At 38.7% G+C, this 16,131-nt stretch overlaps 1 protein-coding gene across 2 annotated transcripts in view; it reads left to right on the top strand.

Moving 5' to 3' along the window:
• Positions 1–16,131, top strand: part of rngtt (RNA guanylyltransferase and 5'-phosphatase) — a 118,061-nt gene that overhangs the window by 65,130 nt on the left and 36,800 nt on the right. For both annotated transcript variants that reach the window (XR_014031089.1, XM_081378856.1), the window contains exon 12: positions 1,721–1,789. Coding sequence is in view for 1 of the 2 variants with exons in the window: in XM_081378856.1 (XP_081234982.1) it covers positions 1,721–1,789 (69 nt within the window). In the remaining variant the exon portion in view is untranslated. The remainder of the gene's footprint in view (positions 1–1,720; positions 1,790–16,131) is intronic.

Genomic DNA, 16,131 nt, shown 5'->3' with positions numbered 1-16,131 from the left:
CAAAATGCTGTCGTCCTATAAGTCGTACTCGCCCTCATGTCATTGCAAACCCATAAGACTTTCGTTCATCTTCTTAGCAAAAGTTATCATTCTTTTGATGAAACCTAAGATTCTTGTCCCTGCGTTGAAAGTTCACTCTCCCAAAACTTTGACACTTCAAGATGTTGTTTGACAGTTCATAAAGGGATGGTAAATGATCGCTTTATATAATGAACAGATTTGATTTAGGCTTTTATTCACATATAAACATTGATAAACACATACATAAAGCACTCAAGGATGGTAAACAGAAGCTCAGTCGTACTTGCTTGACACATGAGAACAAACCTCAATAGTTCCTGCACATCAAACAATCTCATTACAGCTTCCTATTTGATGTGCTCTATGGGAATTGACCAATGTTCATTATATAAAGTGATTGTCTCTCTTCAGAAGAATTGGTTAGACTTGAGAAGACTTAAACCGCTTGATTCAAATGGATTACTTTTACAATCTCTTTACGAACTTTTTGAAGTGTCAATTTTGGTGAATTGGACATTCAACGGAGGGACAGCAAATCTGTGTTTCGAAGATGAACGAAGATCTAATGGTTTTGGAAAGACATGATGGTGAGTGAATGATAACAGAATGGTCATTTTGGGGTGAACTTTCCCTTTAAAGGGGTGGTTGATTATGATTTCACTTTTCTAACTTTAGTTAGTGTGTAATGTTGCTGTTTGTGCATAAACAACATCTGCAAAGTTACAAAGTTCAAAGCAAATGGAGATATTTGCTTTTAAAGAAATCATTTTTTAAGGACTACAACAAACGGCTGGTAGAGACTTCAAGAGCTTCCTCCCGGGTTAGTGACATCACTAACCCTAGAATTTACATAAACCCCGCCCCCGGAACACGATTTATAGATTATCATGACAGAATATGCTAATCAATGACTAGAAGATAACTACACATAAGCTACATAAATTCATCAACTAACCATTCAGAAATATTGTCTTGAGCCTGACTCCGGTTTTGAACATAAACATTGACATTTTCAGTGCATGTCTGTGTGAGTGCGAGCTCTTGAAGCTCCGCCCCCTGTGCCGGGAGCAGCAGCTCATTTGCATTTAAAGGGACAGGCACAAAAACGGTGTGTTTTTGCTCACCCTCAAAAAGCAACAACTTTTACATGCTATATTAAAAATATCTGTGTGGTATTTTGAGCTAAACCTTCACATACACACTCTGGGGACATCAGAGACTTATTTTACATCATGTGAAAAGGGCATTATACCACCGCTTTAAGCCTCTGAATTTACATACTGTCCTGCCATTGGTCGTTCAGACAGAGAGCCACACCCTTCCTCTAACAAAACAATATAATGTTATAATAGTGCCAGGGTTTTTTATTTGCAAACACATGAAAACATACATTTTTGGATGTTAAAATAATCTGACATATGTTGATTTCCTCTAAACGACTCAACATGTGTTAAAGCAGTCTGACATGTCAACTCCTGGCTCAGTGGTGTGAGTTTGGGACTGTGCTACATCTTTTTCCCGCAAACAAAGGCAGATGGAGAGAGTGTTTGAGAAATCTGTTTTGGAAACGTTACTTTTTTTTACTGTTTATTTTCAGCCATGTCTTGTCCTCTGTCCAAGAGATTGTCTCTGCCCGCAGGCTACATGTTTTTTATGCCAAAAACACATTATATATTCTCATTGTCCTCTTTGTCCGCAGCTCCTGGAGGGCAGTTTCACCTCGCAGGTCAGCCATGAAGTTGACGGTCTTATCTTCCAGCCTATAGGGGTGAGTCTGACACCAAAACACACACACTGGATGTAACTTTACCTGCAGTGAGAGAGAGAGAGTAAATAAGAGGGTTTGTTTTATGTTCATTCAGAAACATAAGTAATAATCCATCAACTATGCTGTATTATACAGTGTGTATGGGCACGAATGCCATCAAGCTGCAAACTAAACTGATTTTTAAACTAATCAATCAAATCTTGAGAAAGTTCTAAGCCAAAGACAGGCTTTTTGCTTTGCTTGAAAAAAAACATGAATTATGAATGCACAAATATCATAAACATAAGTGTCATGTGTAACTGCTACACCAGGACTTATATATATGCTCCTCTATATCATATTTGATACACAAGTTTCTAAAGCCTCAATTAACAACATGATCAAATTAAAGCAATATTTTTAGTATAACTGTAAATCATCCACCTTCAGCGTGTGGTTTACTTCTCTTTTTAAACATATATTTAAATAGTTTTATTGTTATTTCAACATGAACACTTACTGGACTGAAGCAACTTTGGTTTACTTGATTATCCGTGCATCATTTTTTTAGATGTATCAAATATGATCCTTTAACGTAAGGTTTATTTGTTCATCTCTCAATCATTGTATTAAATGTTTTAAAACTACAGAGCTTTGTTCATAAAACTAAGCATTTAAATATCTTACTAAGACATGTTATTGGCAGATATAGAGTGACAGCTGATATTTACATGCCTTTTATGTAAGTAGTCTGCTGTTATCTGCTATTAAGTAGTTTGTACTGTTGTAAAGATCTCATTGATTTACATTAGTATTTGTCCATATGAATATCAGCAACTGCATCAAATTTCATATTTAAAAAAAAATGTAGGTGTTTTTCTTCCTCGAGTATGCGTTACATATTCTTACTATTACTATCATACTATGTGAGCCATAAAAGCCTGATCTATTAATTATCAACAAAAAACACTGTCCTATTAAAAAAAAAGATGTATTTCAAACTATTATATTATGCTTTTTGAGAAAACAAAGATATTGCAGGTGCACATTTACATTTATTTAACAAATACAATTTTAGCCTAAATTTCTTCTAGAATGACTGGTTGTAAGTCTTGTGTGCATTCTAGCTTTCCTAAGTTATAACATTTAAATGGGGAGGGGGGACTCACAGAATATTGAGACTGAGATATTTACTTACAAGAAACATGATGCTCAATCAAATAATAAATGATAATAAACCCATACTCCGATTGTTCATCTTTCTATAACTGGGCTGTGCAGGCATTTAAAAAAAAAATCAATTCCTATAGCCAAACCCCCGAACGTTTGAACTCTCAGAAGAAAGCCCATGATGCCCACATTAGAATTCACCAGGCATGTGACTTTAAAAACAGATAATCTATGGTCGCAGACAAATTCATAAAAACAAAAGCAGGACCCAGGGGGATAAAGGCAGGAGAGATTCACTGCAGGTGTGCCGGATTCAAAGCAGAAGCTCGACATCAATGTGCCTTTGACAGATTAGAAACACAACAGAAGAGAGAGGCGCTTTCAGCTGCAGAAATCACGCAAATACTCATCAAAAAAGGAAATATCTAAAAATAATCCAATATTGTTCAGTCTTTATGCAAATGCAAGGTAAAGGTCATACACATACACTCCACATCCCTGTGTGACAACCGATCAATCACATCAATATATTTAAAAGTGGGCTTCAGAAGCCCTGTATTTACACAGTGTAATGTATTTTCTCTGCTGACATCTCTCATTGCTGCTCTTGTCGTCTTAATGTTGGAGAACGTGCACATTAGCCAGGTGTGGTGTAATATTTCCAATCTTGTATTCAGCCTATCCTCATTTCCACATGTCCTCCAGCTCCTCGTATTGAGAGAGAGAATCACGTGACCCTGAATCCAGCATAATGTACAACAATGAGATCAGCCCTGAGACAGTCAGTCCACATGACCTTTTCCAGAGAGCAGGAGAGGAAACACGAGGCTTTGTACTGGTTACACACCTGACGAACATGCTTTGTGGGATATCTTTTTTTTAATTCATTGTTGTGATTAACTGTGATTTTAATTCAATAAATACTGTCCTGAGGTCAGCCTGAGTATTTCCAGTGAAAGTGAAAGGATGGAAACTGGAGGAATCTCATAAACACTCACAGTGCACATTACACAAATAAAAAGTATATTTTATATATAATAATTATAATATATAGCTTTAATCACAGGAATAATTTTGAAAATATAAATATAAAACAGTATTTTTGATTTGTAATATGTCACAGTATTACAGGTTTTTTTTTGTATTTTGATCAAATAAATAATAATTATTTAAAAAAATCTTACCGACCCCCAAAACTTTTGAACGGTAGTCTATATTTTGCAAGAAAAATAAAAAGCCCAAATAAATATTTCACATATGGCCTTCTAAAGACAATTAAAAGTAAATCTCATTCATACACAGTGGGATTCTTATAACTGTAATATAATTATTTTTTGTTAATATACATAAATTAAATGCTGCCATATCCATACTTAGCAGGGATGCTTAATAATTCAGCATCCTTCCTGCAGGATCCAACCTAAACCCAGCACTCCTGAACCAGGCGATCAAGGTTGTGGGACTCATTAATATTATGCAGACAGGAGTGTTGCAGACTTACATTTTAAATAATGGCCAGTCTATTTTCATTCTGTCTTATCTGCAAATTCAGGGGAGAAATATGCTTAGCTGTGTGGCCAAGACAAATTTTTCATTTTAATATTTGTGAATCATACAATAGATATGAAAGTAGGTCATTAAAAATGAGTGCTAGAATCTACAAACGCAACCGCTGCTCATGCACTGAAGTACAAAGTGAGGAACATAATGTACAGATACAGAGATAGTTACTTTGTTGAGCTTGGAATTAAATTCCAGAGATGTACAGTACTGTGCAAAAGTCTTAGGCATGTTAATACCCCCCCCCCACACACACACACACACACACACACAAAAAGGTTTTAAGTCAGTTATTTATATCTTTTGCTGTAGTGTGTTAGTAGGAAATATCAGTTTACATTTCCAAACATTCTTTTTGCCGTTAATTGTAATAATCCAGTGAGATTTGTGTATGCACAAGGAGTCTGACAACAGCCGGTATGATCTGATCTCACCATCATCGAGTCCGTCTGTGATTACATGAAGAAACTGAGACAGACTAAATCCAGAAGAACTGCGGGAACGTCTCCGAGACGCTCCGAGACGAGGTTTCTTCAAGCGTCTCGGAGACGTTCCCGCAGTTCTTCTGGATTTAGTCTCTCTCAGTTTCTTCATGTAATCACAGACGGACTCGATGATGGTGAGATCAGATCATACCGGCTGTTGTCAGACTCCTTGTGCATACACAAATCTCACTGGATTATTACAATTAATGGAAAAAAAAATGTTTGGAAATGTAAACTGTTATTTCCTACTGACACACTACAGCAAAAGATATAAATAACTGACTTAAAACCATTTTTTTGTGGGGGATAGTAACATGCCTAAGACTTTTGCACAGTACTGTAGATTCTCAAATAACATTCTTACAAATACAGTAACATCATGTTTTTGTGTTGGGCTGGGAGCATTAGTTTTAAATTTTATTCTTTAATATGGCATCAAAGTTAACCATCTGTTGGTCCATATGTATTAGTAGTAGGTTCAACTTCAAATCGTGCAGCTTATTAACCCGGACGTTTTCCATAATGTGTCAGTAAGACTGTGTCAAAAAGTGGGATTCGATCTGTCAAGGCAGTTTATATAGAGTAAGACATCAATAGCGCAAAGGCTATTTTATGCTCTACAAAAGGTTCTGTGGCAATTATAAAAAGGACAGAGGAGTCCTGCCTCTGGAAATGTTAAATGACTTTGGCACAATGTTGTTGATCAGCCCTGCAGCTTCTGGATTTTTATAGAACAAACCAACCCAAATCTCTTTAGCATTTCAAAAAGACAGGCCCATTCAACCCTTTCTAAAGCCCTTGTGTGCATCCGCTGATAGCACAGCGTGTCAGACTCCCTCTTTGATGCTGAACAATATCCCGTCCTTCTGGTCATTCCTTTTTAGGTAATATAGAAGTATTATAGATGCAAGTCTTCCTGACACAATTTGAAGCCTCTCGGGTTTCGGTACCAGGCAACTTAACTTCGCTGCCCCCTAAGACACCTTTATTTTGCCCAATTCTGAGGGTGCTGTTACATTTACCTTTGTTCAGTGAGATTCAGCCGTCTCAATAGGAGTCGCATTCAAGGTCGTTCGACTTTCAATGTGTGCGAATTCGCCTCGTTGACCAATATGAAACTGCTGAGTTTGGAAGTGACCTCGTCTTTTGTGCATCGTTGCACTATTGATAATGGACAATGAACCAATGGATAGAATCCCAGTTTATCTAAGTAAAAAAATACATCCAGGACGAAGAACGAAGCGAAATCTCCTGTTTCCTGTATTGAATCCAATGTGCTTTCTCTCCGTGTCGAACCATTGAAATCAGTCAGTATGTGTTTGCTCACCTGTTAGAGCATGGCGCCTGCAACGTCAAGGTCATGGGTTCAATCCCCAGGGATCACACACAATGGAAAAATGTATACTTTAATGTGCACTGACGCTTTGGATAAAAGCATCTGCCGAATGCTTGGATGTAAATGTCCATTTCACGAAGGACGCTGTGTTATCAAGAGACAATAGCTGGCTTTCCATTCCACAATGTTCCACATTTGGTTTGTGCCTTTACGATAATTCGGGAATACAAAAACACTGAGCTTTTTCATCCGCATCCCCCTGATGAAGCAGCTGATTGACCTCCTTGATTTCTCTGGGGAGATATGTATTTGCTGTATTAGAGCGATTAAACATTGGTTTTAAAAGCTGCAGGAGGGACATGTAGTGCAATAGCTCACGTAACGATGGCTCAAATACATCACCGTCATGTAGCTCCGCCCCTTTTCAGCGCTGCGCTCGTTATCTTTTGACTTCCGGTCTGTATTTTCACAGCGATTTTGCGTTTATTAATGAACGGCTCGTTTTAAAATCTTCCCGGTCGACTGGCATTTGTTAAGTCATCTGCTGTAAACATCACAGTCCTCATGATAACTTTCGTTAACTTTACATTAAGTAAATCCACTTCAAAAGCCAATTACTCCTGGACAGCAGCGCCATAGAAATATACAGAGCGACCACAAAAACGGAAGTTCAAAGACAATATTCTAAAGATGGCGGCGCCCTCGTTTCTCTGGCGCATACGGTCTATACCTGGACTCAAAAAAAAATTGTGTCTAAAAATAAGATTTATGTATTTGAATTGCATAACAAATTCCCATGCATTTGGATTACATAGTTTTAACATAAACCAATCAATAATCTGAATGTGATTCATATTTTTAAGTCATATCTAAATGAAACAGATAAGATTTCTGTAATTGTATTAATAAACTGAATGTGATTTATATTTGTCAGTCGTATGTAAATGAAACAGGGAAGATTTATGTAATAGTACACAGAAAAATGCCCATGTCTTCCATCTTCCGGCACATGGTCTTCCTGTTGTCGAATGCGCATGCGTCGCGTCTGAACGCGTTGTTGTCTTTGGAGTTCTATCGATTTGATTTATAATTCTTGATTTTACTCTTTAAACTTACTTACAACAAACATTTTCTACTTTTCCTCACTGAGAAGCACTACTGCTCAAACCTCATAGTTACAACGCGGACTGTTGAGCAGACGTGTCTCAAGCCTGTTAGTGATTCTACGCTGGATACTCTTATAGGTTACTCCCGGGGATCACGGCTGAACGCGTCTTCTCAACACTCACTTACAAACATTTTTCACCTATCGTGCGTCTACTCTACACCCGCACCACTTAAAAGACGGATTATATCTAAGACGCTTGTCAGAAATTAGTATTAATTGATAGCATCACTGGTAGTGTCGTTGCTAACTTACTGTCCATCTGTTAAAATGGCGAATATATCAGATGCAAGTAGTCTACCTTTTGGTGCAGGTGAGGACACATTTGAGCTGCACGCGGTACAGTCTGAGCTGGAAGCTGTTGAGAAACAGATCCACGACCTTTTAGTGAGACAGGCCGAGCTGAGAGACCGGCGTTTGGCTCTTGAAACATCACGCGCTGATGCTCACAAATCAGAGATTAATGTTACTAACCCGCTGACTCCGACCTCGTCTACTCCATGCGTTACTCGGCATCGGTCCCGAGCGCCAAGGTCGCGATCAGCCATGGTCTCGTTCACTCCGGCTCCAACACGCCACCACGAAGCCTGGATATTTCCGCAGCGGAAGACGCGAGTCAGGTCTAGACCAAGACCCTCTCCGACCCTCCCGGTTTTCGAGTTATCCACACAAAACCGCTTCTCCCCTCTTCGCGAAACAGAACGCGATGCTGTGATCATCGGTGATTCCATTGTTCGGCACGTCCATGCTACATCAGGTAAAAATAAGGTGCACAGTCACTGCTTTCCTGGTGCTCGTGTTTCTGAAATCGCTGCTCGCGTTCCCGAGATTCTGAACGATAACGAGCGCGTCGGAACTTTGGTATTGCACGCGGGAGTGAACGACATCAGGCTGCGCCAGACGGAAGTTCTGAAGAAAGACTTCAGGAATCTGATCGATACGGTACGCAGCACATCGCCTGATATAACGATCATTGTGTCAGGACCGCTTCCCACGTACCGTCTAGGACATGACAAGTTTAGTAGATTATTCGCGCTAAATGAATGGTTAACGTCATGGTGCAATGAGCAGAAACTGCTCTTTGTAAATAATTGGAATCTGTTTTGGGAGCGTCCTAGGCTATACCGTGCTGATGGCTTACACCCAAACAGATTCGGATCGGATCTTCTGTCAGATAACATCTCAAAAATGTTAAATACCTTTTGACTAGTAACCAAAAGTCCAAATCATAGTCTCTGCTGCACCAATTTAACTGATATAAATACTAGTGTAGAACATTGCATAGAAACTGTGTCTATTCCTCGTTTAGTGAGATCAAATAATAAATCTACTGCAGGATCTAGGAAAAATCTAATTGTTATTAAAACAGAAAATGTTGCTATTAGTAAACAAAAACAATTTCTAAAGCTAGGTCTTTTAAACATTAGATCACTCACACCTAAGGCAGTTATTGTAAATGAAATAGTCACAGATAATAGCATAGATGTACTTTGCCTTACTGAAACCTGGCTTAAACCAAATGATTATTTCGGTCTAAATGAGTCTACTCCATCAGGATACTCCTATAAGCACGAGCCCCGTCTGATTGGTCGTGGCGGCGGTATTGCAACTATCTATAGAGATATTCTCAATGTTACTCAGAAAACGGGTTATAAGTTTATTTCATTTGAAGTACTTGTACTAAATGTTACGCTCTTAGATGCTAGAAAAACATCCCTATTATCTTTAGCCTTGGCTACCGTATATAGACCACCAGGGCCTTACGCTGATTTCCTAAAAGAATTTGCAAATTTTCTCTCAGATCTATTGGTCAATGTCGATAAAATATTAATTGTTGGAGATTTTAACATACACGTAGATAATCAAAATGATACGTTAGGGGCTGCGTTTATAGACTTATTAAACTCCTTTGGGGTTAAGCAAAACGTTACCGGACCAACTCATCGTTTTAATCATACACTCGATTTAATTATATCACATGGAACCGATCCAACCGATTTAGATATCATTCCGCAAAGTGATGATGTAACTGACCATTACATGGTAACTTGCATATTACGTACCCCGGTAATATATCATGCTGCGCCGCGTTATCGATTAGGCAGAACAATCCTTCCATCCACCATAGATAATTTTTCAAATTGCTTATCGGATCTGTCTCAGCTGCTGCCTGAACCTAAACAAACAGATGAACTAGAGGAACTAACCAGCACTATGAGCACCGTTCTCTCTGGAAAATGGGATATTGTTGCACCTATGAGACTAAAAAAGGTCAGAGAGAAAATTAAAGCACCATGGTACAACAATACTACTCGTGTTCTAAAGAGAGAAACCCGTAATTTAGAGCGTAAATGGAAACAAACTAATTTAGAGGTTTTTAGAATCGCTTGGAAAGACAGTACGTCACGCTATAAAAAGGCCCTAAAAGCGGCCAGGGCTGAGCATCTCCGCAAACTAATAGAAAATAACCAAAACAATCCTAGGTTCTTATTTAACACCGTGGCGAGACTAACAAATAAACAGATGTCTCCTGAACAAAATATTCCATTACAGTTTAGTAGTAATGATTTCATGAATTTTTTCACTGAGAAAATAGAAAACATCAGATCCACAATTGTAAACGTTCAATCTTCAATCGCGCCTTATAATTCAGCCTCGATTATCACCCCGCAAGAACAATTACAGTGCTTTACAACTATAGAACAAAAAGAGTTAAATAAATTTATAATTTCCTCTAAAACAACAACATGTTTATTAGATCCCATACCAACTAAACTATTGAAAGAAGTGTTACCTATAGTGGAAGAGCCTCTCCTCAATATTATTAACTCGTCTTTATCTTTAGGTCATGTTCCAAGAACATTTAAATTGGCAGTTATAAAACCTCTCATTAAGAAACCACAATTAGACCCAAATAACCTAGCAAATTATAGACCCATTTCAAATCTTCCTTTTATGTCCAAAATATTAGAAAAAGTTGTGTCTGCCCAACTGGGCTCTTTCTTGCAAGAAAATGACACCTATGAAAAGTTTCAGTCTGGGTTCAGGCCGCACCATAGCACTGAAACTGCGCTCGTTAAAATCACAAATGATTTACTCTTAGCTTCTGACCAAGGCTGTATCTCAATACTAGTTTTACTTGATCTTAGTGCTGCGTTCGATACTATAGATCACACAATACTCTTAGATCGGCTACAAAACTATACCGGTGTTCAAGGACAAGCATTAAGCTGGTTCAGATCATACCTATCTGAACGCTACCATTTTGTCTATTTAAACGGAGAAAAATCGATCATAACTCCAGTAAACTATGGAGTGCCGCAAGGATCTGTGTTAGGCCCTCTATTATTCTCAATATATATGCTGCCACTTGGAAATATTATAAGGAAACATGGAATTAGTTTCCATTGTTATGCTGATGACACTCAACTATATATTTCATCACGGCCGGATGAAAACGCTAAATTATCCAAATTGACAGAGTGTGTTAAAGATATAAAAGATTGGATGACGCACAATTTTCTTTTATTAAATCCAGATAAGACAGAGGTAATACTTATCGGTTCAAAAAACCGCCCACAAAACCTCTTACAATACAACTTTAACATAGTAGGGTGTCCTGTTACTTTATCCTCTACAGTAAAAGACCTGGGTGTTATATTAGATTGTAACTTGTCTTTTGAAAATCATATTTCATATGTTACAAAAACAGCATTTTTTCACCTTAGAAATATTGCTAAATTACGTAACATGCTATCTGTTTCTGATGCAGAAAAGCTAGTTCATGCATTCATGACCTCGAGACTAGATTACTGTAATGCTTTATTAGCTGGTTGTCCTGCATCCTCAATAAACAAGCTACAGTTAGTCCAAAATGCCGCCGCTAGAGTTCTTACTAGATCAAGAAAGTTTGACCATATAACACCAATTTTATCATCACTACATTGGTTACCTATAAAGTTCCGTATTAATTACAAGGTATTGCTACTGACTTATAAAGCCCTAAACGGCTTAGCTCCAGTTTATTTAACGGATCTTCTATCGCCCTATAATCCATCGCGCTCTTTAAGATCACTAAATTCGAGGCTTCTGGTCATACCTAGGATATCCAGATCCACCAAAGGAGGGAGAGCATTTTCACATTTAGCACCAAAAATCTCGAATAGCCTTCCGGATACTGTTCGTTGCTCAGATTCGCTCTCCCAGTTTAAAACTAGATTAAAGACGCATCTCTTCAGCCAGGCATTCATATAATATTTTAATCTTACAGTTAAATCCGGTCTCTACTTCATAAACGCCAGAGGAGAACTGGCCCCCGACTGAGCCTGGGTTCTCCCAAGGTTTTTTTTTTCTCCATTAGGTCACCTAATGGAGTTTTTCGGTTCCTTGCCACTGTTGCCTTTGGCTTGCTCAGTTGGGAGTTTTTCGGTTCCTTGCCACTGTTGCCTTTGGCTTGCTCAGTTGGGGATGCTTAAATTGATTAATCGATTCACCAGTGCTATTGATCTGCATTACCAAACGTGGATGTTTTACACCGGAAACAAACACTGATGTACTATTTTATTTAATACTGTGAAGCTGCTTTGATACAATCTGTATTGTAAAAAGCGCTATATAAATAAAGTTGACTTGACTTGACTTGACATGTTAAATTAACACTGCTCAGTGTTCATATGTGTGCACACTACAGAGTTAAAGCGGTGTTGAAGTTAATGAGATGATTAACTGATGATTGAGCATTAATTATGAACACCTGCTGTTAACAAGCAGAATGAACAGCCACGCTCAAAACAGTTCTGGCGGGTTGTGGAGACTCACTTTAATGGAGGACATTAGTGCAGCTCTGATTGGTGGAATTTTCTGTACAGCATCATGGGTAATGTAGTGTTTGTACATAATCCATTTTTGCCAAGTGCATCACATTTTTAATGCAAATTTCAATGCGAGTTTATTCGCATTTCAAGCATTTCCATTCAGGATTTCTTATGTGCACTTTCCTGATATGGAAACCCGGATGAAGCAGTTTCCCTTGCGTTTGGAACAGGGGCCGGTTTCACAAAGCTAATTTAGACCGGTCTATAGTGTTAGACAAGTCTAAAATTTGCTCATCGACTAGTCTAATGCAAGTTAGACCGTTTCACAAAAATAAAGTCAAGTCATCTTCATTTATATAGCGCTTTTAACAATGTAGATTGTTTCAAAGCGGCTTTACAGTGATAAACATATAATTTAAGGTAACAGAGATTGTTTTGGCTTTATAGCGGTTCTCTAATAAAGTTATTTTCCAGCTAAAGTTAGTTTAGATTGATTCGCTTCCGTCGCAACGATCATTAGTTATTAAATTAGAGACCACTAAGACGACACCGTTCTCTCTACACAGACTTTAAACGCAAACCTGTGAGAAATGCTGATGGCGTTCACATGCGCATTAAGAATTGGTTCTATAGTTATGTGTGTTTGATTATATGTGCGCAGGTTTAAACTGGTCTTTACTTATACATTTTGATACAGAATTTTATTTTGTCACTTCGGGGTAGGTACGCGAAACGAATTTCCCGGAAACGCTTTATCTGTAGAGTGGTAAAGGGATCCTCCATAGGGAGAGTCTAGTTGGCACTTCAGCACTGCGTTGGATCAGGTCCAGGCGAAGGTACTTCGTCAGATCTGGATACGGCCTGGATCCGGCAGGCTGCGGGAAAACCTTGGGATAAACAAAGACACTAAAATTAGCGGAGACACCATTCTTCTTATGATGCAACGAGTACATCAGGATTTATGGGAAGTGTTGCCGGTTCCAGCTGATCTAATCTATGCAGCCTAACATTGAATAGAAGTCTATAATGTGTTAAGTGTATGCTAGGTCAAAGAGATGTGTCTTTAATCTAGCTTTGAACAGGGTGTGTCTGCTTCCCGGACGATGGTAGGAAGACTGTTCCAGAGTTTTGGTGCTAAATAGGAAAAGGATCTACCGCCAGCAGTCGATTTTGATATTCTAGGTATTATCAACTGGCCGGAATTTTGAGATCGCAATAGACGTGATGGACTATAATGCGTTAAGAGCTCGCTCAAGTACTGCGGAGCTAAACCATTTAGTGCTTTGTGAGTAATCAGCAATATTTTGAAATGTATGTGATGTTTGAATTTATGCGATGTTTTACTGACTTTATTTAGACCAAAAAAATTAGACACCTTAAATTAGGCTAACTTAAGTCTAAGACTGTTATCTTGGCAAACAGCAGTAACAATTATTTACATTACAAACAGCCAAAAGAAAAGGGAAAATGGCTCATAATTTAAACATTTCTTCTTGTTACTACATTCTCCGCTAAATTTCCCAAGTAAAATGTCCTTGTAACTGTTACACTCCTCCAACAAACACATATTATCCGCTGGGGTAAACTGCACTGAGCGGTTGAATGCGCTTACTCGATCCGCCATGTTTTTTGTTTTGAAAAGTGTCTTATTTTACCCAGAATGCATTGCAGTGTAGTCCTACTTAAGATAGTCAGAGTCTTAAGTGCTTTGTGCAACGGTCTGATTTAGATGTCTATCTGAAGTCTGACTATCTGCTATATCTAAGCCATAGTCAAAGTCTATCTTTGTGAAACCGGACTTTGTATCTACATTAAAAAAGGCCAACAGAGTGAGTGTTTCTTCATTTTGTGTTGACTTTTCCTGGGTTTGGCAATATTAGGGCTTCTCATAGCAGGGAGGAACACCCAGTTTCTTGTAGATCTCAACAAGAAGGCAGTGTAATTTGTCAGGTGCAAAAACAATCCTCCTGCTTTATCCCCTTGCTCATACAATGATTGTTTTTGTTTCAGTAAATTTTAGCAGCAGCTCTATTTGCCAACAACTTATTATATTGTGTTATAAAAAAGTTTCTTGAGAGCATCTGCAAAGCCATTCATTTTCTGAGAAATGCAATTTTACTGTTCAATATTGCACTAGAAAAGTGTTGTTGTTTGTCAAGACCACTTTTGTAAACCTTGAATTCCCCCATTTTATACAGACAAGTTTCTGATGTGTTAATCTTAACGTCTTTCTGGCAGGTGTAGTTTTACAGAGGAGGCCGGCTTATCACATAAATACCAAATAACTGGAAACAAGCCATTGTCAAAGTGACAAAGTATATATGTGTCATGGCCGGAAATGTTCTCAGTTGGCCACACATGTAGTTTGGACCTTGCAAAGTGTGACATTTGCAATGTGTCAAAACTAAATTGCTCCCATTATAATGAACGAAGCTGTCTACTCTCAAACACACAGAAAGACAATGGGAAAGTGACAGCTGTGTTTACAGAGAGTTTATAATAACCCCTCCACACACCAGCCAATCACACATCTCTGCTTCTCGTGCGATTGATGACATTTTCAGGGAAACTTTTACACACACACACACACACACACCACCCCCTGATAAACAAGCAAAACTAAGTCTGTTTTGATCTTTCTACCTTTGATGTGTGCCAGGTTACTTCACATCACCTGAGCTGCTCTTACACACACCAGCACACACACACCCGCACACACACACCAGCACACCCAGCACACACACACCAGCACATCCGACACACACCTGCACATCCAACACACACCCGGACATCCAACACACACCAGCACACACACACCAACACACACCAGCACATCTAACACACACCCGCACATCCAACACACACCAGCACACACACACCAACACACACCAGCACATCTAACACACACCCGCACATCCAACACACACCCGCACATCCAACACACACCAGCACATCTAACACACACCAGGTGTTTCAGCATCTTTAATGTCTGGAAAGGAAACACACATGTAGTGCAGATCACAACACGTTTAATAAGAGGCGATTGAATTCGTTCATTGCCTTGTTTATTAGAAGGATGAAGGATGAAATCTACTTAATGAATTAAACAACTTTACATTTCACCAATGCCAAATAATCTTTACCAAAAAAACCCAAATAACTATTTAGTCATGGTTTTCATTCAGCTGTGACAGAACTGAGTCGAATCCTCATGGAATAATTCAAGTCCTGCCTTGCCCAGTTTTGTCACTGAGTGTCCTGATATCCGTCACTCTAGGGAAGCATCATGGGTCTGCGAATGCGGTTTCAGATTGACTTTAATACTTATCATGAGAACAGTGTCACAGGATGTTTGTAGAAACAGCACTTCACACGGGGTCAAGGTTTCATTGAGCTTTTAAAATGAAAGCAAAAATACTATAAAATTAGTGTCGTGATGAAAATTCATGAACATGCCCTCCTTGTTTGTTTGATGAAAACTGTATTTCAGATAAATAACTGAATTACGCGATCAGACGACCGGGCCGGTTCTCCAGTGTGCATAAGGAAATTGCCCTGTGGTAATTTAATATCTGTGACAGAGATAGATGCGCGTAATATCAGCTTTTGCCTGTGGCGATTGAAATCACTCACTATTGAGGTTACGGCTCTGCTGGCTTTGTGCTGACCTGTGACCTGTCATTTATTCACACGCTCTTCTTATCAAAATCTGTCATTAAGAGCCATGTTAGCAAGGGAAACATATTCACTATGAAATGTTTCTGTCAAGGGTTTGTCAAACGCATCTCTTAATCTTCACAAACAGATATTCCTCTATTATTCCAGCATGCATT

Source organism: Scardinius erythrophthalmus (genome assembly GCF_964197995.2).
Source record: "Scardinius erythrophthalmus genome assembly, chromosome: 11".
Taxonomy (NCBI): domain Eukaryota; kingdom Metazoa; phylum Chordata; class Actinopteri; order Cypriniformes; family Leuciscidae; genus Scardinius; species Scardinius erythrophthalmus.
Note: the sequence above shows the minus strand (reverse complement) of the source record. Positions and strands in the feature narration are given on the sequence as shown.